The sequence below is a fragment of the Coloeus monedula genome (genome assembly GCF_965178545.1).
Source record: "Coloeus monedula genome assembly, chromosome: 1".
Classification (NCBI taxonomy): Eukaryota; Metazoa; Chordata; class Aves; order Passeriformes; family Corvidae; genus Coloeus; species Coloeus monedula.
The window spans coordinates 155,188,770-155,213,723 of record NC_138781.1 but is presented as its reverse complement, the minus strand read 5'-3'; the positions used below and the strand labels follow the sequence as shown (position 1 = coordinate 155,213,723).

The window sequence follows — 24,954 nt, the reverse complement described above, 5'->3', positions numbered from 1 at the left end:
CTTGTGACCAGTTTCATCTGCTTAGCTTGGGGTGCACCTTTCAGAGGGCTTCAGTCTTGGAGACTGACTTCTGATCAGATCCACCTGCAAGGCACTGCATTCCCTTTGTCCCTTCATATCTCAAAAAGGGTATCCAGAGTCTTTAGACAATGTATAGCCAGGAGTAAGACAGACAGAGTTGCTTTTACAGATGGAGCGTTACAGTAATGAGCCCTGCAGTCCTAGGATTTGAGAAAGACCTAAACCAAGGGAATGTAACCTGAGGCTCAGAGAAATCAGGACCAGCTCAGCCTTCACTGAGTAAGGCTGAAAATCCCAGCTCTAACACAGGAGGATGCCTACAGTTACGGGCAAGGCAACACCAGGAGGGACAGCCTTGTCTCGGAGAGTACACAAAAGCAGCCTCAGGCTCCTGTGGTAACACCTGGTGCTGGAAACCTGATGGCGAAGGGAGAGGCAGGATGTGACCTGAGGGACTGCATCCTCTCCAGGGTGGTGGCTCAGGAGCCATGGGGCTGGGGAAGGACCCTGTGGAGCCGGGCTGGCTCCTCTGAACCATTGGGAACATTTTGCTGCATCTATGTAGGTTGTATGTAATGAGCATAGAATTACATAATGACTTCAGTTGGAAGGAACACTAAAGATGATCCAGTTCCATACTCGTGTCATGGGTCTGAGTGCATGCCTGTGCTTGGGGTATATGCTGAGGCTGGGGAATGGGCTGTGCTGCGTGTGGGTGGTGTGTGGAGGGCCGTGGTGTGGGCAGGTTTTGGAGTGTGTGATGCTGTGGTGCATTTGGCTGCAGACCTGAGGGAGTTTTGGTGTGTGAGGCTGGGGTATGTGTGGCTGTGGAGTGTGGAGGTCAGTGTGTGTGTGTGTGTGGGGTGCCTGAGCGGAACTGCAATGTGTGGATCTCTGTGTGCATGGAGTGCCAGCACAAGATGTGAAGGTGTGGTGAGTGACTGTGGTGTGTGTGACTGTGGTGTGCAATGCTCAGGGTGTGTAGGGCTATACACGTGTGTGTAGGGCTGTACAGGTGTGTGCACGGGGGCCACGGTGTGTGACGCTCACGGTGTGTAGGGCTCTGTGTGTGTGTGTGGTCGGTGGTGTACAACGCGGGATGTGTAGGGTGACGGTGTGTGAAGCTCGGGGTGTGCAGGGCTCTGCCTGTGCGTGTCGGTGGCGTGCGGGGCTGTACGTGGCAGTCTGTGGAGGGGCGGCGGTGCGCGGACCTGCGGTGCGGTGGAGCTCAGCGTGGGGCCGCGGAGCCGCTGTGCGCCGGAGCGGCGGGGGTGGCACAAACCTGTCCCGGCCGCTACGCGCGGCTCGGCTCGAGGGTGGGAACGGCGCGGGGTTGTTCCTGCGGGGACTGCACGGACCCGCCCCGCCACCGCCCGGCTCCGCTCGGCGGCCGGGGCGTGGCTGAGCCCGGGGAGGCGGGCGGGAGCCGCAGCCGCGCCGGGGGAGCTCCGCGGCCGCTCCCTGCCGAGGCGGCGCCGACGGGGTTAAGGCGCTCCCCGCGGCGGCCCGGGGCGGGCTCCGTATCCCGCCTCCCGTATCCCGCATCCCGCCTCCCGCGCCGGAGCGGGCACGGGCACGGGCACACGCACACACACGCCCGCACACACACGCTCTCACACACACGCGCAGGCGATGGCTGCGGGGCGCGGGCTCGCTTCTCCCCGAGATGATGTCAAGAGCCCGGGAGAAGGAGGAGGAGGAGGACGGTTGCTCTTTTTCTTAACGGCATTGTTCTAAAACCATCCTAAAGAAAGCAGCCCCCGCCCCGACCGCCAGGGCAGCAGCCGTGAAAAGTACCCTTTCATTTTTCCCTCCTTTTTGCCTCCTTTTTTTTTTTTTTTTTTTTTTTTTGTCTTATTTTTCAATTTTTCTTCTCGCCTCCGTCTTTGTGTCCGCCTGGGGGCCGAGCTGCCCTCACGCGCTCCCCGGGGAAGCCGCCGGCGATTCTCCGCTCCTCCCGGCAGCTCGCGGCCGGAGCCAGCGCCCGCCGCCGTCCCGCCCCGCCGCTGCCCGGGGCAGGTGCTCGGTCCGCAGCCGCCGCCTCCCCGCCCGCCGGCCGGGGCGGCTCCGCGCCGCTCCTCCCGCCCGCGGGGCGCCGGCTCCCCGCCGCCAGGGCCACGCCGCCGGCCCGGCGCCCCCGCCTCCCGCCGGAGCGGCGGCGCGGCCCGGCGCGCCCGGGGATGCTGCCCCCGGCCCCGCGCCCGCCGCCTGACACCGCCGCCGCCGCCCTCGCCGCACCGGACGCCGCTCCGCTGCCCACGCCGCGGCCACCTGCAGCAGCAGCAGAGGCAGCAGCTGCCCGGCTCCACGCCGCCCTCCGCGCACCGCGGCGGAAGGAATAGATCGCCCAGCCCGTCCCGACCCGCCCGGCCAGCGCTCCCGCAAGCAGCCAGGGCCGGGGCGGGTCGGGTCCCCGACGGCCGGAGCCCAGGCGCCCTCCGCCCCTCGCCCCGCTCCTCCTCCGCGGATGGGCGCGCTGCCGCCGCCCGGCCCCCTCCGTCTCCGCCGCTCCGCCTGAAGAAACTTGGGACGGCGGCGACCTCCGCCTCCCCGCCGCGCCCCGCCCGGGCTGCGGGCGACCCTTCCCCGCGCCGCCGCGCCGACTTCGCGGGGGGACCCGCCCGCCGCAGGACTCCGTGCCGGGGCCGTCGGCCCCTTGGCGGGGACCCCCTGCCCCTGGCCTCGGTGCTGGGGAGGAGCGGGGGGTGCCCTGGATGGCCCTGCGCACTGGGACAGCTTGGTTTGGGCAGGTCCTGCGCAGAGTTTCTCGGCTTCAGGGCACCTGGTCCCGGCGCTCCAGCAGCCTCCTGTGCCTCTCTTCTTCCCAGGAGCCCGAGCAGGCGGGCGGGGAGCGACCGCCGCCGCAGCACAAGCTGCCCCGGAGCAGCGGCAGCGGCGGCGGCGGGCGCCGCCGGCCCCCCCGGCAGCTGCTCCCCTGCTGTGGCTGCTGCGGCCTGTCGGAACCCCGGGCGGCCAGGGGGGGACATGGTCCCCTCACTCGCCCCTTGCTGGCGGCCATGAAGAGGCAGAACGTGCGGACGCTGTCCCTCATCATCTGCACGTTCACCTACCTGCTGGTCGGGGCTGCCGTCTTTGATGCCCTGGAGTCCGACAACGAGATGCGGGAGGAGGAGAAACTCAAAGCCGAGGAGATCCGGCTCAAGGGAAAGTACAACATCACCAGCGAGGACTACCGGCAGCTGGAGTTGGTGATCATGCAGTCCGAGCCGCACCGCGCCGGAGTCCAGTGGAAATTCGCCGGCTCCTTCTACTTCGCCATCACGGTCATCACGACCATCGGTGAGTGACTCCCCTCGGGGAGGACCTGTGGGGTCAGGGCCCGGGCTGGGGCAAGAGCTTCCCGGGCTGGAAGAAAGGGAGAGGGGCAGGGAGGCTGTGGCATGCAAAGGTGTCTGTGCTGGATGAGATTTTTTGCTTCCCTCCTGTGTTATGTAATTTAATGCTCTTCCTTGGCACTTGTTGGACTTGACAGTGTCCCGCACCACTTCTCCTGGAGATGGATCCTCTGTCTCTTGTGTGGGACTGGAGAAGAGTGGGGCTGGTCTGGCTAGGGGCATTGGCACTGGCCAGGTGGCTACCACGGTGCTGTGGCTTGGATGGTGAGGAAGAGGAGGAAGAGGCAGGGTGACACTCCTGGGGCTCCCCTCAGGAGGAAGGCCCTGTTGTCACATTCCTTTTCCACCTTAAGAGACATGGGGAAAACTTAGGCAAAAGGCAGCTGGAGGAGAATGAAAATGATGAGGGCATGGGAACTGGATCAGCTGGGAAAGCCCTTAATGTAGCCAGGCATGGACAGACCTGCTTTTGTAAACTTTGTTTTGGTGTTGGCAGTGGCTGTGGTGGTGGTTCCCACAGCCGTGGTCAAACCCTGGGCATTGCCAGTATGTTCCTGGAGTTTTTATTGCAGCTGGAGTGTCTGATGTGATAACAGGTCACAGTCTGCATTTCCCCTTTGTGGGCACATGGTCTGACAGGCAAAACGATGCCTGCTGTCACATTCATGCTGCCCAGCTTCCCAGATGTGCCGCTTCCCAGGACGGTCAAGGGACAGTCAGTGGACACAGCCACGGGCTGTCATTTTGTACTTTGCTGCTTCCCACAGCTAAAGCTGAGCCTTTTTCACAAAGTTTGCTTCTCTGCCATAAAAATAAATACCACAGTGATTAGAGGCTGCGGAGTGCACACAGAACTGTGCTACAACTCTGGCTTTGGCTGGATGAGCACGTTTGCTCGTGCTGGTTTTGTGTTCTTTAAGGTGGGTTTACTAAGGCAGTAGATAATGTTCTTCTCCCAGAACTTCTGGATGTTACCCCCTAACATCTGTGGAGATCTGAAAAGACCCCTCTAACTCAGTAGCTGTTTGATAGTGGCTCTGTTATATGGAACAGGACACGAAAGTAGTGCTCTTATTAATACAGAAGGACTTGGTCTTTTTGCCATTTAGGGATTATTACAAGAAATTTTCACACTGCCACCTGAGATACTGAGTGTTCAGCAGAACATGCTGTCCACTGCCCTTTGAGAAGTGTCTACTTATGTTTGTGTTTGACTATATTCTACCTGGGGCAGTAAAAAATTTTCTTTGAAAGACCGTCTGACAGTATAAAGTGTATTTGCCCTTACAAAGGTAAGATTTTTCAGGGTTAATTTCCTCTTCCTTTCTGTTATTGGATACATTACTACAAATGCATATATTAACAGGTTATGGAATATAAAGTAGAATGCTACTTTGGGTGATGATTTGTATTTCCCGCTGTTCATTACGATGTCAGAACTCTCTTTCCTACTTTGACCACTGAGTCTCCATCAGCCTGTCTCTTGCCACTTATTTGTGCTAAATGAATATCTCTCTGTCATGCTCCTCTGTGTTACAACAAACCTTCCACACACACATCTGTGTACTCACAGTGCCCTGTACTCCTGCCTGGGAGCTTCCTGCAATACTTGCTGCGTTCTTAAGCTCAGTTGGTGACAGGTAGAAAGGGCTGTTTGTACAGTAGTTTGCTGTTTTGCTGGTGTTTTACCTGGAAACAAGTACAACTTGCTTGGGAAGTTGTAACATTTTCTCCTTCAGAGGGCTGGGATTTGTTTAGCAAGCTCGGCATACCTCAGCATGCAGAGGATAGAATGCATTTCTGTAGGCAGGGGCTCTTTCGGAGGTATGAATTGTTTAAATTTAAAAATGTGTACAGCAACAGGGAACCACTGGGACAAAGAGTGATAATAAAGAATGGTGCAGAAAGACAGACATTCTATAACGAATGTTCATTTGGGAAGCTGTGCTCTGGGAGGATATCTGATCCGTCTTTCAAAAGTTTATTAATAGTTGCTCTCTGCATCTTGCCAAATGCACTTCTATTTTTTGTACCATCTCTTCAGTACTAAAGTGGTTTCATGATGTTATCTGATCTACTGCTAGTCTGTAAAAGTAAGCATGGAAGATTTTTCTTTAATTTCTTATTTATCCTAAACTAATTTCTCTCACGTATGGGAAAAAAACTTTCTTTGTTTAAGTTATTAGGAAAATAAGGGTTCTTACCTATGTTTTTTTGTTTTTTTGTTTTTTTTTTTTTTTTTTGTACAAGGAAGTGATCTAAAATGTTCATATTAATTTTTGTGCTGGTTCTTTTTTTCCAAATCTGTATGTGTGTTCTCATATACATCTGTCTCCCTCTAAAACCTTCTGGACGGACTTCCAGAAGCACATGCAGTGGGGTATGCATTGGTGAACGTGCTGTACTCAGAAGGTACTCCTGCGAAAGTGTGTCTTACAAATCATTGCAGGCTGACTTTTAAAAGAGAATTTACAAAGACCTTGCCTAATCTGGAAGGGTACCTCTATCTCCATAAAACTTCCCTTCAGAGAAAACAGTGATAGGAATTGGCGGACCACAAAGTCAAGCAATATGCATATGGTTGCAGACTAATTTATGTCTAACTTAATTGTACTCCGTGATAGTGCCGTGCTAGCAACATGTCTGGAGCGATTACCTCTTCGCTGTGCTGATTTCAACTACTGTGGCTTTAATTTAATCAAAGGCGTTTATGGTTGGCTGTGGCCCATCAGTAGCCGGGAAGAGGCTGTTGCTTCTCTGCCAGTGCTAGGGGACAGTTGTCCCCAGACCGTAGGACAGGTGCCTCATTGCCCCTGGGATGTGGGGCTGAAGGGACAGCTCTGGTGCTGAAGGGACAACTCTGGCAATTCCCCCAGTCTACGGTGCTGAAAGGACACCTCTGGCAGTGTCCCCAGTCTGTGATGCTGAAAGGACACCTATGGCAGTGTCCGTGGTATCAAGGTGTAAGTCCAGCAGTGTCCTCAGTCTGTGGTGCTGGAGGGGCAGCTCCGGCAGTGTTCCCTGTTCATGGTGCTGGAGGGGCAGCTCCGGCAGTGTTCCCAGTTCATGGTGCTGGAGGGGCAGGTCCGGCAGTGTTCCCAGTTCATGGTGCTGGAGGAACAGCTCCGGCAGTGTTCCCAGTTCATGGTGCTGGAGGGGCAGCTCCGGCAGTGTTCCCAGTTCATGGTGCTGGAGGGGCAGCTCCGGCAGTGTTCCCAGTTCATGGGGCTGGAGGAACAGCTCCGGCAGTGTTCCCTGTTCATGGTGCTGGAGGGGCAGCTCCGGCAGTGTTCCCTGTTCATGGTGCTGGAGGGGCAGCTCCGGCAGTGTTCCCTGTTCATGGTGCTGGAGGAACAGCTCCGGCAGTGTTCCCAGTTCATGGTGCTGGAGGGGCAGCTCCGGCAGTGTTCCCTGTTCATGGTGCTGGAGGAACAGCTCCGGCAGTGTTCCCTGTTCATGGTGCTGGAGGGGCAGCTCCGGCAGTGTTCCCAGTTCATGGTGTTGGAGGAACAGCTCCGGCAGTGTTCCCAGTTCATGGTGCTGGAGGGGCAGCTCCGGCAGTGTTCCCTGTTCGTGGTGCTGGAGGGGCAGCTCCGGCAGTGTTCCCTGTTCGTGGTGCTGGAGGGGCAGCTCCGGCAGTGTTCCCTGTTCGTGGTGCTGGAGGGGCAGCTCCGGCAGTGTTCCCAGTTCATGGTGCTGGAGGGACGTCTCTGGCAGTGTCTCCAGTCCGTGGTGCTGGAGGGGCAGCTCCGGCAGAGCCCTCAGGCTGTGGTGCTGAAGGTTCGGCTCCCGTCCATCACTGCAGGTCCGGACTCCCCTCCTCGGGCAAGCTCTGCAGCTTGTTGCTTCCCGTGGAACCACATCCTTAAAGACGTGTTTGGAAGGGACCATGAAAACCTGAAACTTTCCTGTGTGAGATGAAGTGCTGAGATTCAGTCAAGTCTCTCATGTCCTCTAATCTATGGTATTTGGCTTTTATTGGCAGGTTTTGGGGGGTTGTTGCTCACTTGTGGAGCTGACTAATAAACAAAAAAGTGAGGGCTAATCAGACAGGTTTCTTATTAACCTGGGGCAAAATATATTTTTCTACTCCCCAGGTGCAATGTTCTTGTTCTTTCTTTCTTTCCTTTTATTCTTTTTTTTTAACCAACACAACAATGGAAAGGTTGACAACTGCAGGTGCTACAATATTCGATGAATCTGCTCTTAAAATCACTTAGCAGAAAATCCTCTCTCCCTCCTCTCCTCCACCCTCCTCCCCCCCCCCCCCCCCCCGCCCCCCCAGCTTCTACAAAGTTTTGTTTATGTTTGGATTCTGTGAAAGTTTTTAGGTGATAAGAAAGAACTAATAAGCTCTTCTTGGCTCTCACCAGGTGCTGAGTTTATTTCAGGATTGTTCTCATTTCGGAGTCAGCTACGATGAATTCCTTACCATTTCCAGTTACACAGTCAAAATGATGAAAAAGAGTGGTTTAATGACGTTCTTCATCCAGCTATTTATCTTTTACAAGATACACTGTAGAATATGCCACAGAGTTAATCTAAAGGCTCTATACTCTGAATGAAAACACCAACTTCCAAAAATAAAGGGTTATTTCTAGGATTCTTAGTAAGTAAGACCCTTTTCTATAGGTCTATAAGAGTCAATAAACTCTTTCTGTGTAAGCAGGTGTCAACACTGTCAAAATGTGTTATTGGTATGGGTATCGCTCTATCATTTAGGCCTTAAAGGGTGATAGTAATACTTGATTTAACACCACTGAGCTCTAGTAAACACTGAATATTTCTGGAGGCTTGTGTAGAATGTAAAGAACTGAAAGCTGTTTGTGTCACTCTAAAATGAACTGAAACAACAAACAGATTGAAGATTGTTATTTATTTATTTTTTCCCAAGAAGTGACTGTAAGGGGAGCAAAATTAAGGCAGTTTGTGCTGTGAATTATGAGTCTCTTTTTCTGGCTTTTAGGCCTTTGTTTTTGGTTTTGAACCTACCACAAGCAGTGACTGAACTATTCAGACAAAATACTTTTTTTAAGAACGCCGTGCAATACCTGTAATGGTGAATGGAACATCCACCTATTGACAGCTGGTTGGCTGCTGAGTAGCCAAACACTCAGGAACTGTCTGCATCCAGATGAGGACATTTCATACTTCTGGCAGATGGTGTCCTGACAGGGAGTTTGAACCTGCATTAATGAACTAAGCAAACACATGCTTAAATCCATTTTGGGGTAGTGGTTGAGTCTCAGTGTTCGTTCTCTGCATCATTTTACCCTTCTGTAAAATGGATGTAAAAACACCAACTTGGTTAGTACAGTGATGTCTCTACTTTGGGTTAGAAAAAGACTGAAGTGTTCTCACAAGTGAATTATTTTGTCTGTGTTGCTCCTCCTTTAAGACCAGCCTCTGGTGTTCTGAGTCTGCTCTTGGTTGGATGGTAGTATTTAGAGCCAGTCCATTGAAAAGGTTTGAGTAGGGAATTGTGGCAGATGGACAACCTGCAATTGAAAGAAGAGACAGGAAGAAAACAAGACATGTAAAGGAAGAGATTGAGAATAAAGACACAAATGTTTTGGTCAATTAACTACTGCATTCATGACTTGCCAGGATCATGAAGGTCATATCTCATACAAAAAAACCAAACAAGCACACAGTAGATTAAGCCAATCAATTATTAATAAACTCAGGCGAAAGCAGAGAGATTTTCTGGTGAGACGAATGCTTGCCGATACACTGAAGTAACAAAACTCTTCATTCATGCCATCTGAAGCTTTAGTGGAGAATACTGGATGATCAGGACCTGAATATCTGCTGGTGGTATCTCCTAAGCAAGAAAGAGGTGAGCTACAGTGAGCCCTGTGAATATGGACTGTGTGTAGGATTTTGCTCCCCTGCATAACTAAAATAGTCTGCAAGATTGTTTCACACTATATTCAGATTGTATTGTCTGACAAAAATTAAAAAAAACCCCACTAAAATAGTGTTCTGCCAACAGAGGAGACTTTGAGGCTACTTTGCTCACATCTGTGGAAAAAGTTCTTGAGGTCTTTAAAACTGTTTTTGCAATGATACCTCACATTCCTGCCGGAGGCACTTTAGCAAAAGCTTTTTAGAAATCACTGATAAGCACGGAAAAATTAGAACTCAGAATGATGTTGACCTGCATCTTCCCACTGTATGGCTTATTGGCAGTGCAAATGTAATAGTAAGAATTGGAAAACAATTTTGGGGAAATATTGAGAAACCTCTGGCCATTGAGCTCTAGGTGGAGGTGTCTGCAGATTTCCTTACTGTAATGACACTGGAGAAATTAGTGTCTTGTAGATTTTTAGGATTTGGTGCTCTTTCACTTCCTCCTAACTACTCATAAGTTCTTTTTTTACCTGAAGCAAGTGAGATTTAGATTAAGCATGAAGAAAACTCTTCCCTGCCATCAGGGTGGTTGTGTGCAGGTAGAGACTGCCTAAGGAGACTGCTTTAAAAAGAGATTAGACAAAAATCTCCCAGGAATGAATAAGATGTAGCTGCTTTTGCCTTTGGGGAGGAAGATGGACTGGCTCACCTCTTGAAGTCTTTATCAGCCTTATGTTCTATGATTTTCTGAATCTTCCTTTTTTTCCTACTTCTTGAGCCCTAATAGTTCTTGGGTTAACTTGTTTTTCTTGAGGAAAAAACCCCAAATATCTTTGAAATTCCATTTTCTCCACTTTATGGTCTTTGCTTATTGATTATTTTTCTAGCCAGTAAACCCATTTATGTACCTTTGCAAGTGTCAGAATAGAAATATCTGCGTTTACCTACCGTCAAGGTTACAAGCTAGAGGTGTTGGTGAGTGTTTTGGGAAAGAAGTTAGCTGAAGGAAAAGATGATCCTGCTGATATGAGGATGCCAAACAGAAATTCACAGGGCAGAACTGCGAAGGTGTTTTCGACTAAATTTTCTCTTAGCAATGGACTTATATCTGCTTCGACTAAAAAGAATAAAAATCCTTTTGCTTTCTCTTGGGACAGCTTCACAACTATGAGGCTTGACCAAAGGAACACTAATGGAGAACTTGCCTGTTGGACATCATGAGTTTTGGGACAGATGTTGCTGGTCTGGCATGAAGGACAGCTGAGAATGCTGTTGTGTTTCCTCGAATGTCATCTGAACTGAGGTGCTCAGTTCCTTCAGTGCAAGAGCATATTCCCCCATAAATGCTGAAATCCATTCTCGTGGCTTTGAGCTGGAGTTGCACAGCTCTTTATATTCAGAATGCTGTACTGACATTAGGTGATTCATCTTCACAACACCTCTATGTAAAAATTATCCTCAATTTAGAGACAAGAAGAGAAAACAACTTTCTGAAGATTCAGGTTGGGAGCTATTTCTAATTGCCAAACTGCTCACTTCTTTCTCTTTCGGACAACATGATATGACTTTATAGCCAGATTAAACAGTGGAGATGAACCAAAGGCAGAGATCCATAAGGAGTTCAAGGTGATACTGGCAAACTCCTGCAGATTAGGTCTTTTGACATGCAGTGATAGCAGAACCTGGAGCTTTATTTCATGAAGGTTCATATACGATTCTGGCTAATTATCTCTGTTATTACTATGTGTCTTCTGTCAAAGGCCCTTTAGGCTATCAGGTATCCACTTGTTATGGATTTTACTGAAGATCCTTGGCTGGATATAGTTAAAGGCCACATGAGATACCCCTTCCCCTCTAACAGATGCTGGCAAGGACACTTACTGATGATGCAGAACTAACGAGTCCTTGGTGCCTGTAAGTCGAACTAAGAGGTTACTGTGGACTTGCAACAGATGTTTGCTGTGTGTAGCAGGCCTATTCCCCTCTTTTTGGATAGTTTTGAATGAAGCCATGGGCTGCTTCAGAAATTTCACACATGGACATTGCTGCGATGCAAATTAATTATAATTTGTTATTTTTTCAGGATTATAGTCCATGGAATCTACTGACTTTAGGTAGATTACCAGGTTATTTATCCCCCCCCAAGGTGTCTGTGACTTGATTAGCTACAACTAACATCGATATTGCTGGTGTTGTAGCTACAGCACTTCCTTTGATTGAAGTGAGAGTGTCTATGGAAAAAGGACTGTTCAGCAAAAAAAAAAGCAAAAAACCCCAAAGACAGAAATAAAGGTCTGATCCAAAGTTTATTATAAGTAACAGAGAGAATATTTTGAGTCACAGTAGTTTAAGATCAGGCCATTATTTGATATATTCTCTAGCAAACCAACTAATGGAAAATATCTTCAAAAGCAGTTTTCAGATTTATTTATTTTTAATAATGAAACAAAAAATTTTGAAGTTAAAGTGTATGCTGATTTTGGCATTTAAACTGATTTGTGTCTTTTTAATTGAAAGTCAAACGCTAAACTACGCATCTACTGCATACCTCAAACTCAAGCAAAGAGAAATCTTGAGGAAGGATGTTGATGTTTTTATTCTATTTTTTTTTTTTTCTTTCAGTGGTGTGTGGTTCTTTTCTTGTTGTTTGTTTGTTTTCCTTACTTTCATGACTGCCAGACAGTTAAGAACCCCTTCTGATCTATCATCTTCTAATCCACTGAGATGCTTTTTTTTTCTTAAGTGTAACATGCACTTACTTTTTTTCTGTTTCAGGGGAAGAATCCCTGAAGTTTCTTAGCAGTTTTTTTCTTTTTAAGGAGTTCAATGACTTTTTTTTTAATACCTGGCCAATTGCCACAAGAGGCTTATGCAGTTATCAGTTGGTTAAAGGGTTCAGTATCCTCTTTAACTGCTTTCATTATGGAGGTGATTAGGACATGCCAGTGAAAGGAATCTCTCTATTAAGGACTCATGTATTTGTTACTTATTAGGATGATTAGGAGGGAGCAGACTGCATTGTCCTTTCAGTTCCCTGCACCAGCAGGAAAAAAGAGCTTCAGAGAAAAGCAGGCAAGTAGTGGGGTTAAAAGGTATCTGATGGGAAGCTGATTGTCTCCTTGCTCTCCCATCAGAGAAGAGGACCTTCTCAGGCACAAAAATTTCACAGAGAGCTTGAGGGCACAGATTGATGAATGAAACCTGCTGCAGCTCTCTCTAATTGTGTAGTGCAGGAGATTAGCTCTAAGGAAATGCTCATAGACTCCCAATTTAGAGATATTCTTGACATATTGAAGGGAAGATAAAAATAAGAGATCTACTCCCAAGGCAATTGGCAGTGTCAGCAATTTCGGATGCACACTACCATAAACTCATTTCAGGAGTGTTTTGGGAGCAGATAGAATATTTTATTTCTTCCACCCTCTTTTATTTTGATGTCCTCTGGAGAGGATGTCCTCCTCCTATGTCTAAACCAACACAGGCTATGGGAACTGTGGCAGAAATTAAATGTTGTAACAAACCTGTAACAAACCTAAACCAATTGAGTTTTGATTTGTCACTCTGCTGTATTTCACACCCATATGGAACTTCTCAGGACCAGACACAGTAGGAAAAGGTGTCAAATATTCTTGTTTCAAAGGTCTGTATCTCCATTACTTGAACTAATGAAAAGTTGTTGTTAGTTGTTAGTAGTTGGAACTGTTATGGTGAAACAAGGCTGACTTCACTCAGTGAAAACAGTGTTTGCAGCAGTAATAATCTTTAAAAATCTGCAGTTTGGTGCTTAATTTAACTTTGCTCTGGATACATATAAAATATTGTACTGCACTAAAAGGAGCTCCAGCACCAGGAAGGACATAGAGCCCCGACCATAAGGCTCTGCATGCAGACTGTGTCATGTAAGATACTGCATCAGGAATATTTAAAAACAGTTCATGAAATAAAGATGATTGAACTCCCTGTTACAATCTTGCATCAGAAAAACACCTCATACTTGCAGAGGTGACTTGAAGTCTCAATGCTTGCCCGGAGTTTTTCTGGCCTTTGGGGACTTCTTTGGCTTCCAGAGTAAACCGTGAATTTTAGAAGAGTTCCTTACAGGATAAAGCATATAGTATTTTCTGCTGAGGACTAGAAACAGTAGAAGGATGCTATTTCAGCATTATTCAGGATCATCTAGGCTGTCAAAAAAACTGGATTGCCCCAGACTGCCAGAGGAAAAAAACCTCTATTTTGGGATGTGGAAGTCTGGAGACCAACATTTGGGTTGTGAAAGTCTCTTCCAACATTTAAAGTTATGAGCCCACCATCACTTTGACATGTCCTCTATAAAAGTTCCTGATACACTGCTTGTTTGCTTCTGGACACCAAATATGTATTTTTAAAATTTTTTGGTATTATTTTCAGTATTACTTAGGTGTGTTAGAAATGACATAGGTCTGGTTCTAGGCGCTTGATAGTTAAACAGCAACACTGGATCTGTGCCATCGGAAGCACATGGAAATCCCAGTGATTTGACCTGAACTCTTCAGTTGACCTTTCAACTGATATATTGAGAATTCAGTGATCTTCCAAACTTCTCTACTTTAGAATTTCTCCCCTCTTTTGCTGTTCCATGTGGGAATGAAGATCCCAAGAAGAGGAAGGAGGTGGTTTCTATTCAGTCAGTACTGATGCTCTATCAGCTTTTTTGTTCATTTCTGGTATTTTTCTCTGACAGACGAATAAATGATCATCCAGTCTTTTGGCAACAAAAGCTTAAGCTCTTAAAACACATCCTGCCTAGTAGTAAAAGGCCTGTTATTTAAAGGGCACTTTTCAAAACGATTAGTACTTTAGTAGCAATGTGTTTGCCTTAATGAGTGCACTCTGGCAGCCAGAGGAAACAGCATAAGCTGATACTTAGAGATGTAGGCTGACATAGGCAAATTAGCAGTGCTACAAGTCAGTTACCAAATGTACTGCACATCCAAGAGGTTTATTTTAATGAGTGAAAAGTGCTAGGTATGATTCAGAACGGCTTAATTTTTGTTCTCTTCTGAAATATCCACCTCCTTTTGTATTTTCATTCAGAAGGCCTCGTACCACTCCTCTACTTGTGATAGTTTGTGCTGTATGGGTTGCATTCAGGTCTGGTTTGACTTGCTGAACTGGCACCAGAGACAATTTTTCATAAAGTTTCAGACTTGCTTCATTGGTGTTGCTGATGTTTGAAGTCTGTTCTTGTGATGTAGGTAGGTCAGCTGCTGGGATTTTGGTATAACATAGATTTCTTTTTAAAGGTTTCAGCAGGTTTTTCCTTTCCCAAGATGGATAACAGTGAAGGCTGTTGGTATTGAAGAAGAAGAGGCACGGGATGCAAGCTCTGAGTATCCAGCAATAGGTGTCATGATGGAAGTTGCTGGCTCTTGAGCATTTGTGGTGCTGACTTGGATAACTAGCTGGAACCTGACTGCAGGTTAGGTGATAAGGAGTTAAAAGCTATTTCCATGGTCTCTTTGACAAGAATCCAGCCTGTGGAGCATTTCAAACCTGATCAAAACAGCAGGTCTGTTCCTGAAGACCTTGAGTGTGGTGCAGTGAATAAGGAAAGGTGTTAAACAACAGCAAGGAAGTGTTAGAGTGGCCACAGAGAAAAAACCCTTTCTAGCAGTGATACTTGTGAAACACTGAAATGCATTGCCTGCAGGAGGCATGGGCTCTTCATTGCTAGGTCTTGCAGAACAGGATGGACAAGCATCTGCCAGGAATGACCTATGCATTCTGTCCTGCCTTACGGCAAGGTATGGACTGGCCTCCTCGTCCTGTATTTTTAATGGCTCCCTAAACACGCAGGCTGTTTGAAGTTTGTTTTGGACCTTGCTTGGATCTATGTAAATTTATCTTGTCCTTTTTTTTTTTTCTGAAGGTTTGTGCTTCCCTTGAGGGATTGTCAGTGCACCCTACAATTCTGTCTCCAGCTGAATATCTGGAAAAGAATCAAACCTCTTCTCTAGGCAGCAACTGTTTGGTGTTAGCAGTGTCACCAGCTTTTTATGGCTGCTGTTTGAACAGCTCTACCAGTGGCTGTTGCAGGGAAAAACAAACATGCTACCTATCTTTAAAAAAGGGACAGGAGAGAACGTGGGGAGTTAATGCTCAGTCAACCTAAATTTGATCTTTAGAAAGATATTTGACCAAGCTGTTAATCAGCGTGAAAGTACCTAGGGGATAACAAGGGACAAGCTGGAACAAACCCAAATTTTTCCTGAGTAACTCACACTGGACTTGTCTGGGTTGTTTTTATTCCAGCAGATAGCTGATAGAGGGGGAAGCAGTAGGTTATGACATTTTTTACATATGTGGCATGATAATAGCATTGAGTTCTCGTAATTGCAGTAGAAAAATCTAGACTGGATTGAACTGCAAGATGGGTGCAAAGTGTGGATGGCACACGCCATGGACCAGAGGTTGGACAGTGGCTGGGCTTACCACATGTGTGAAAAACACATACACTGTGCAGATGTAAATGGGGCAGAAAATACAGATTCACAGATCTGCTCAATTTACCACCAGATAATTTCACAATGGGATAGAAAAAAATGCAGAAATATTTATCACTGGTTTTCTGTCAAATTGGATGGACATAGCATATGCAGTCATACAGGGGTCTGTCCTGTGGCTGGTACTATTCAAGTTTCCCATTAATGGCTTGTCTGATAGAACAGAGAGTACACACATTTATTGTGAGGGGTGGCTAGCACTGTGAGGGCAGGAGCAGAATACAAAACGATTCTGTTAAACTGGAGAAATGGTCTGGAATCAATATGATGAAATTCAATAAAGTCGAGTGCACAGAATTACATTGAAGAAGAAAATATCAAAGATACAGATTTAAAAAATTATATAAACTGACTAGGTGCAAGTACTACAACATCATGCTGATAAAGTGGTAAGGCTTCAGCCTGGAAACTGGGTGCAGTTTTGGGCACACAGAGATTTGAGAAAGGATGAGAAAAATTAAAATGCTGAAAGAAAATTTAACCTGTATTCGGTGTGAAGTAGGCAGAGATTGTTTACCCTATATGAAATACACGAAGGAGGGGAACAATAACAGCTTCAAACATGGGAAAGATTGTTGTAAAGAGGACATTGATAAGTTTTTTCTACATACATACCCAAGGTTTGCTTTTCAGCACTGCAGATGCAGGTTTATCATCAGCTGTGAAAACAGCTGTAACATGACCTGTAAGGAACCTTCAGAGTGTCAGCAGTGGGATATTTGTTTGAAGTGGTTAGACAGTTGTCCAAACACATGGGTTTGGTTTACTTCAGCCTGCCTCAGGTCTGAATGGGCTTGGTTACCCATTGAGGCCCCTCCAGCCATGTGTTCCTAGGTGGCTGGGAGCTGCTCTACAGGAGCTGCCTGGTCAGTTGAGTAACCCTAAGTGATGGACTGAGGATCTGAGCATCCTGCAACAGGTCAAATGGTTTATTGAGGTTTCTCCCAGCCCTCAGCTTCTGGGATTATGCACGCAATGGATGTTTCTAAATGCTGCACTGAATGTACAGCAACATTTGCTGTCTGACAGTGGACTTTGTGATGGTCAAGGCTCTGAACTTGCCTTCAGGAGAGCTGTTCTTCTAGAACAGGCATCAATATGCATCTTGCAACCCCTGCTCACTTGGCATTTTGGGTTGCACATTCTCTCATGCTGAAACAAAGAGGTTCTTCCTCTTTCCCTAAATCCCATGCATACAAACCAGCAATTTCCATAGCACAGACAATCATCAATCTGTTATCTTGGCAGACACCAATGCCTTTCTACTTTGGAGGAAGGAAATCTATCCCATAATACACCTGTGCAATATATGGCAATGGTGATTTTGTTGCTAACCCCCGCAGCAATCAGTTTATGCCCTCAAGCATGAGATTTGATTATCCTTGTCATTATCTAAGCTACAAATGTTATTAGCAGCCATAAAATTGTCCATTAAAGTGAGAGGAATTACTTGCCTGCACCAGGGGGAGAACAGATAATTTACCACACAGATTTAAGCCCAAAAGCACTTTTTTCCCCCAGAAGGACACGCTAAGCCTTTGTACAGCCTCCATTTTTGCATTTCAAAACCTACTTCCCCCTCCATGGCCCTCAAGTCTGGGTCTTTTACCATAACAGTGACAGAGATAACACCTGTTGAAATAACCTCAGAGATCATGACCACGTATTTATTCTATGTTCCATAGCTTGAATGAATGCTTCCCTAATTCTGGAAGTGCAGACGCTCAAACTTTGGTTGGGTTCCATATTTTCTAGACTTCAGCACTGGTCTGAACTTCATTTACACGAAAGCAATTCTGGATGCCTTGGGCTGACTTGGCACCCATGGACTGACCCTGCATCATTGGTTGAGTGTAGGATCTGTTGATTTGCTCCTAGCAGGGCCATTTTCATAGGTTTTCTTGATCCTGCAATATTAGGTTTTTATGAGAGGAAGAAGTGATGTATCACAGGGGCCAAGAAAAGATGCTGTGTCTGAGTGGGTGAGATCCAGGGTAGTGTCTGAAAAATTTCTTTGTCTTCCCTGGGACTGGCTGATTCATCCCCTTCCCACCACCCTGCTAATTCCTGTTCATATATCAGTTCACCGTAAAGCTGCATTTTTATTCCCATGTGGTATTGTGTTCCCACCCCCTTCCAACAACAGGGAGTGGGAGAGAACACCTACAGCTTTCCCAACAGACGAAAATGGTGGATCCTGACAGACTGGAACAGATTCTGATCACAGCCTTTCTCTGTAAATCCTGTGGAACTTGGTTGTTTTGGTGTATTTGTTGACTTTAAAATAAGAGAAATGTGTGCAGAATGTGGTCTGGAGAGCCTGTATTTTGAAGGAAGTATCTCCTCCTACTCACCCAACAAATTTACACACACACGGTGTAGCATCGATATTAGCTCCTGTAGCAAATGGAAAATATGTCAGTAGCCCGAAAGGAATAGAAAATGTTCTCAAACAGGGCTTAAAAAAGTAAACAAACATCATATAACCAACAAAATCAATACAGTTTCATATTAGCTATTACAGATATCTCTGTATTTGTCTACATCCTACTGTGCACATTTCAGTGCTGTGGAAAATGTAGAACCCAGGGGACCTAATTTCAGAACTTGGAGATGGTGTATTGAATGCAAAGCCTGGGATAGAAGGCCTGGAAGAGATTTATGTTGAAAACCAGGAGAGTTTTCCCCCTTGAATCCCCCAAAAGAGCATTAACTGAGTCAAATAAATGGAAATATATACAAAATTAATATATATTAATGGGTGTTACAACATTAATAGAAACAACTCCTTGAAAACTCTTTTTTTTCTGAGTAATCTCCACTAACTTAAGAAATGACTTTGTGAGAACTAATGTTAGGTTCAGGATGCCCAAGAGGGGACAGCCTTTCAGCTTTCTGCATTCTAAAATCTTTGTCTTCCTTAGATTCTCTTCTGCTTGGAAGGAGTTTGAGATGGAGAAATGTCTTTATGTTTCCAGCCTTTGCCTCATGGCCTTCCTTGACTTGTCATGTCTTCCAACACAATCAGTAGTATTCAAGCTATTCTTGTGGGCTTCCATATTGAGTTCCTTCAAGCCAAGCTGCTTTTCACTGCTGAAAGCATTCCCTCTTCTCTTGTTCCTTTGAGAACTTGATATACCTCTTTATCAGGAAGCAAAAGTTGAGGCTGCAGACTAAGCAGGTAGTTGATGCTGTTCCTAACCAGAAGAGCACATCTCAGTGGAAGCTGTGTGAGATTTAATAGGAGAAGATCCTCCTGTGACCCAGTGGCACTCTTTGGTTGCTTGTTTAATGCACCTAATATTGGGGGAACATCCTGTGTCTTTTGGATGGTGACTTTTGCTTCCATTCACATTCTCTTGCCAAGGAGAAGCTGGCAAGATTTCCTGCATAGCACATTGGTAGGGACTTTGAAGAAGAGGAAGAAGGTGGAAACAACTATTAGGACAAAATGGACCATTGCTTGGAATCCTACATTCAGGTGACTTCCTGAAAGAGAAATGTTTGGTTTTTGGTGGTCTTTGGTCTTCTGGAGTTTTAGTTGCATGTGTCAGCAAAGCTATGAATGCTCACTGAGTGTGCTGGAGAGCCACAGGAGCTCTGCCTCCCTGTGTTTGCTTTTCCATTGGAAAGATAGTATGATCTGAAATACAGATTGATTGATAGACATATGTATAGATAATTTACTTTCTTTTAATGTGATGTGCTCCAACCCTTTTACAAGTGTCCGTAGGCCCTCTGGGAGGTCCACAGCCTTTCATCCTGAAGGGGACACAGAAGGTTCTTGTCTCTCCTCTGCCTTCTATTCCATCTCTCTACAGTGCTGGATGTTGATCTCACTGCTCAGAGTGCCTGCAGCATGCACGACACCCAGGGGCCTGGGTTTCTTGTCTCTTGAGTGGCATTCTGTGAGCTAGTGTTCAGAGAGAGACATAAAGATCAAAGGCTGTGCAAGTGTACTGTGCTTGATTTTGCTTACACCAATACAAATCGATTGACTTCACCGAGTTATGAAGGATTTACAGCTAGGGGAGAACAGATTCTGACCTAATGGCTCCAAAAGAGGCTTTTCTTGGATGAGCAATGTAATTAGAGCACTGGAACAGACAGATTTCGTGACTCATCTGTGGGTCTGCAGTCTTTTCTTTGCTTCTAGTAGGGTGTTCACTAATGTCACCACACTTTCATTTCACCCGTGGGCTGATCTAATGAAGGACCAACCTTTGCTTGAACAGAGATCTCTGTTCAGCTGCAAAGCATCCTCCGATCTTCATGTCACTGTGAAGACTTCAAGCTTCGGACCAGACATTGGGGTAGTGGAAAATTTCCACTCTCTTTGTTTGTTGTACTGAAGCAGAGGATTAAAATAACTAGAAGAAGCAAAGCAGGGGCCGGGGAGATGACTGAGTCCACTTACCAATCTGAAATATGTGTCCTAGCAAAGGGCAAAATCATCAAGCATATGAGCCGCCATCAATCTGCTCTATATATCCAGCTGGAAAACACTGCATGCATTTTTAAATCATAAAACTGCTTTTCAAGCTGGTTGGAGGTCTGAGAATGAATTATTTTTGTTAGAAAATGCCGCTTCACCGAGACTACAAGACATTCATTTGGGAAATTTTGTTGAGAACATTTCCTAAGTTTGGGGATGAGGAGGTGGTCATGGTTAGTGTAAGAGGGACCTGGCATGTATTATTGAAGACTGGTGCTGAGCACAGTCACAAGGCTCATATCTTACAGATGTCTGGGGGCTATGTTGGGCACAAGGGCCTGGCAGAGAGGTGACAGCACTCAGGATATGGAGGTGGTGCAGTTTTGGCTGCTGGTTCTCCTTCGGTCCCAGTGCAGCAGGAATTGGAGTCAGGGGCCAGCTGTTGCAGTTTGGCTGGTGGCCATGACTGTGACAATGATGGCAGAATGTGTCAGGGCAGAAGCTGTCACCTTGCTGTGTGTACAGTGCCACCTCTTTCTCACCCACCTCTCATTTCTGCTGAGCTTGAGCTGTGAGATCCCTTCAACACAGTAGTTTCAGGAAAGGGTAGGGAAGCTGTGATGCAATGGATTGGAGTTTAGCATGGGACAGGAGACGTGAGACAGTGGCATCATGTCTGGCATCACTGATGGTTCCTTCAAGAAGATTGGGGGCCACTGACATGGGGAGCTCAGTGGAGTGCCTACCTTACAGGAAGCCTTGTCCTTTGTGTCTGTGTGCTCTCTTCTGAAGCCTTCCAGGTGCCAGAGTGCATCTGCACTCCAAAAATCACAACCTACTGCAGCCATTCCTCTGCTAGATTTAGCCCTCTGAAGTGGGTTGCTGCTGGTGTGGTTCACATTCAGCAGAGACTGTAAGACCCACCTGGGAAGAAGGTGAACTTCTATGTGCTGAATCATGTGCCTCACCACTTGGCAGTGACAATAGTACAGCTATATGTGCAATTGGATTTGATGTCAGTTTTCTTCTGATTTGCCACTCATTGAAACTGAGAGCCAGTCACGATGATTGGTCCTGTCCTTGGATTCAAGCCCTGCTGCACTGGGCTCTGTACCAGCATGAAATTCAGAGTAATTTCAAAAAAGTGTCTAGAAGACCACAGAACTAAAGCTCCATTTTCAAAAGTAGCTTTTGCACTTAGGAGGCTGCTTTCCAAGCCAAGGAGCCTCACACCTGCCAAATATGGGTTTAAAAAACAGGTTGGTTGGAGTGTGAAGTCATTGAAGAACATGAGAAAAATATGCCTTTCAGGACAGTTAATAAAAAAGGAGTCTGGTAACTCCAAATACTTTGGTAATCCACTTCTTCAGCTATCTGTCACACAAATGTCCCTAGGAAGATTTTTCTCTCTTGTTACACCTGAGAAGGAAGTCACCATGTGAAGTATTAATGAAAGCTACAGTCTCTTGCACATTAAAACTGCTCTTTCTGCCTGTTGACTCATGAGGTACCAACTCATGTTGATTTTCACTTGATGAATAACTGTAAAACACAGGAGTAAGTCTATGCCTTAGAGAAATTCCTGTTACTTTGAGACAGGTCACAAATGAGTGCAACAAGTAATAGGATGGAGGGAGAGGAAAATAATAACAGTTACATTCTGCTAATTGCTATTAGTTGCCACCATCACTGATGAGATGAAGAATTTATCCCAAAAAAGATACTGGGCTTGTGGGTTAGTTCAGGGACATGTTTTGCATCCAAGAAGCTGTGAAGAACAATGCCCAGAGATCTGTTTTGAAGAAGCCAAAAAATTGTAGTCACAGCTGGCACAAATAGCATTGCAGATGGGGAAGTGGGTGATGAGAAAAGGGAACTGGCAAAGATGGAACAGGGTTGTGTGGTCATGAAAAGCTTGAAGATGTGGGAAAAGGAGAAGTTAGTAGAGAGGAAAGGGTGAAGTTCTTGAGGTATTGTGCTGCTCAGAAGAGAAGTGTTTGCTTTAATGTTTTGTCCAAGGTAGATAAGGATATCCCACCTGAACGGGGTAGCCTGCAGGTATAGAACATCCCAGCTTATGCAAGTGCAGTTTAGAACAGTCACAACTTGATTGACCTTCCCTGGGATGCTGGTGGTAATTGGACTTGGCTGAGGGTTTTCTTTATGCCTTGAATGATTGTAGGGATCTGGATGCAGGATTCACTGTCCTTTCTCAAAGAGTCTGAAGCTACGTATTTTATTTTTTAAGCCTCCGGAGATAAGCACTACCATAGGTCCCCAGGCTATTTCACTGCACAGCTATCTATAATATGGTCTAATACAACATAAGAGGTTCACACAGCTCACAAAGCTCCAGTACAGGCAGGATTGAAGAATCCCAGCACTGTTTTGCCTGAACCTACAAGATTTGTGTGCTCTCTACACTGGTTTTAGCATCAGCCTCATTAGTAGCACAGCTCTTTTTAATGATTGCCAACACTTTAGCAAACTTTGGGGTTAAAACTCTGACGAGAGAATCATAACACTCTTTGTGCTGTTCTGACCTGTGGAGGTATTTGGCTGTGGGAACAGTTATACCTCAGCAGGATTAGATAATGTAGAAATGCTAGACCTATGTCATTAAAGCCATCGATCAATAATCTGCAATCTGAATTTTCCAACCTCAGAGGTTTCTTAATGACTTCAGATGAAATTTGTGGACACCTTCCAGCTCTGGGTGTTTCGAAACAGACCTCTAAGGAGGGAAGCTGCTACTGCAGTATGTGGCAGACATGCTGATGCTTCTGTTTTCAGCCTGGGGCAGGGCCACGCAAACCTTTCTGGAGCTGTTCTCTAGGTTAAACCACGCTCGGGGAGTACTAAATATTGTCACTACTTCTTGTGTGACAAGAGAGAGCTGAATTACCTTGGGGAAGAAGGAACTGGCCAAATCCATTCTCGCGGCTGCACCGCCCCAGAGAAGAATTTTGATTGTGAACAGCACAACTCCAAACTGCCTGTGATGTTCAGCGGGCGCCAGTGCAATGCTGAGGCAGACGTGCCGCCTCCTCCCTGGATTGTGTATTTTGAGCACGTTTCGGTAGTGCTCCAAGTTAACATTTTTTTTCTCTTCCTCTACAGTGCCAGTCATTGCCTTTTCTTCATTTTAGTGATTAATTGCTCTAAATACTCCTGCTCCTGGACTGCAGGAGTACAATTTCTGTGCTGTATTTCATCTGAACTTGCTATGCAAGTACAGGCGAACTTGGGGGAGTGTGCACACCCACGTCTTGCTAGGTAGAGATGGTTGCCAAAAGGACACCAAGTAAAAGAACAGTTAGTTCTTAAACAAGGGTATAATCTAATAAGAGAAAAAAAAAAGAAAATTACATACTGGAATCTTCAGTGCCTTTCCCCTCCCCCCAGTTTCAAAATTTACAGCTAGTACAACCCCTGACTAGAGCAGTGATTTAAATATATATAGGCATCTGTGCTTCTAAGAAAAGGAAGTGTGTCTGTTTGGGGAGCTGTGTGGAATGAGTTGGTGGATCTCAGTCCAACTTCTGGCAGACAGGTTTTCATATTGCTCAAAGTCACCCTCTCGCCCAGCCCCCCTCCAGGGCTTGTGCCAAGGGCTCTTTAGCTATTCCTCATACGATCCCACCTGCCTTAGCATCTTCTGCAGAGATGGAGAGCTCCTCATGTTCCATTGTGTGCCTTCTGGGCCAGCACTGTCAGCCCTGCATGTGGAGGGTAGGGCTGGCTGTGTTCTTGATTCTCCCCAGTGTCGCTGCTCCTTTGCATCTTTCTCCATGTGATGCCCATGTGTTAGACACTTTTAGCCATCCACATGACTGGTTTTGCCTGGCATGTGGCATCATCTTTTCATTGTGCTGAAAAGAGGCCAGCTAGAAGGCACAGCAGTGTCTTGTGCCAGGACCGTGGCATGGCTGCTGTCACGGATGTGCTGATACACACCTCTCCTGGGGTCACTCTGCCAAAAGCATCAGGACCCTGGAATTTGTCTGGGGTGTTGTAGCACAGTGTTTCTTCACCTTTTATATACCTGGCTCTGTTTTGTTACAGGCAAAAAGCTTCAGGGCTTGCAACAAATTTAGCAGCTCAAAAATAGATGGTTAATTTCTACTGCCTGGACTTAACAATTTCCTTTTCAGTTACTGGGTGGAAAACCCATGGCTTGCTGCTGGCCTCCTTCACCTGTTTTTAGGATGTCCAGTGCCAGGATCCTCAATCTGGTCCTGTTTATGTGCTGCCTTCCAAACCTCACTGTGTGAGTTACTCACAAAGCTGTTGCTATGCCTGGTTGTATCCATCTGCTTTAAGGATCCTCTTGTGCCCCTTGAAATGCACAACAACCCTTTCTGATGGCAGCCACACTCTTCAGGCTGAGTGCTTTTACCTTGACTCAAAAACTTTAAATGTTAATTGCTTTAGTGGTGTTACTGTGGAAAAAGGCACACCAGGCTGACTAGCTCAGAAGGATGAGTCCTGTTGCTGATAAGGGACAGAACAATCTATGTGAGTCCATGAAAAGTCTGCAGTGCCCAGGGAAAGCTCAGAAGTGGAATGGAAATATCTCAGTGATTGTCTTCCTTGTTGCTTTTGTCTGGAGATGGCAGAGCTGACTGACATCTCAGGGCTGCGTTGCTTCTGCAGTGATTTGTCACAGGCTCTGGGCTGCCTCGGTGTGCTGCTGCCTGTGCTGCTTTTCCCTGTGGTGGCATGTGGCCAGCTGCAATGGAAATGC

General features: G+C 46.4%; 1 protein-coding gene across 1 annotated transcript in view; it reads left to right on the top strand.

The window, feature by feature from the left end:
* Positions 1 to 2,735: 2,735 nt before the first annotated feature.
* KCNK9 (potassium two pore domain channel subfamily K member 9) overlaps positions 2,736 to 24,954 on the top strand; it is a gene marked incomplete at both ends in the record, with an annotated part of 97,769 nt that continues 75,550 nt past the window's right edge. Inside the window, one exon of the mRNA XM_082296081.1 lies at positions 2,736 to 3,321. Within this exon, the coding sequence (XP_082152207.1) occupies positions 2,736 to 3,321 (586 nt within the window). The remainder of the gene's footprint in view (positions 3,322 to 24,954) is intronic.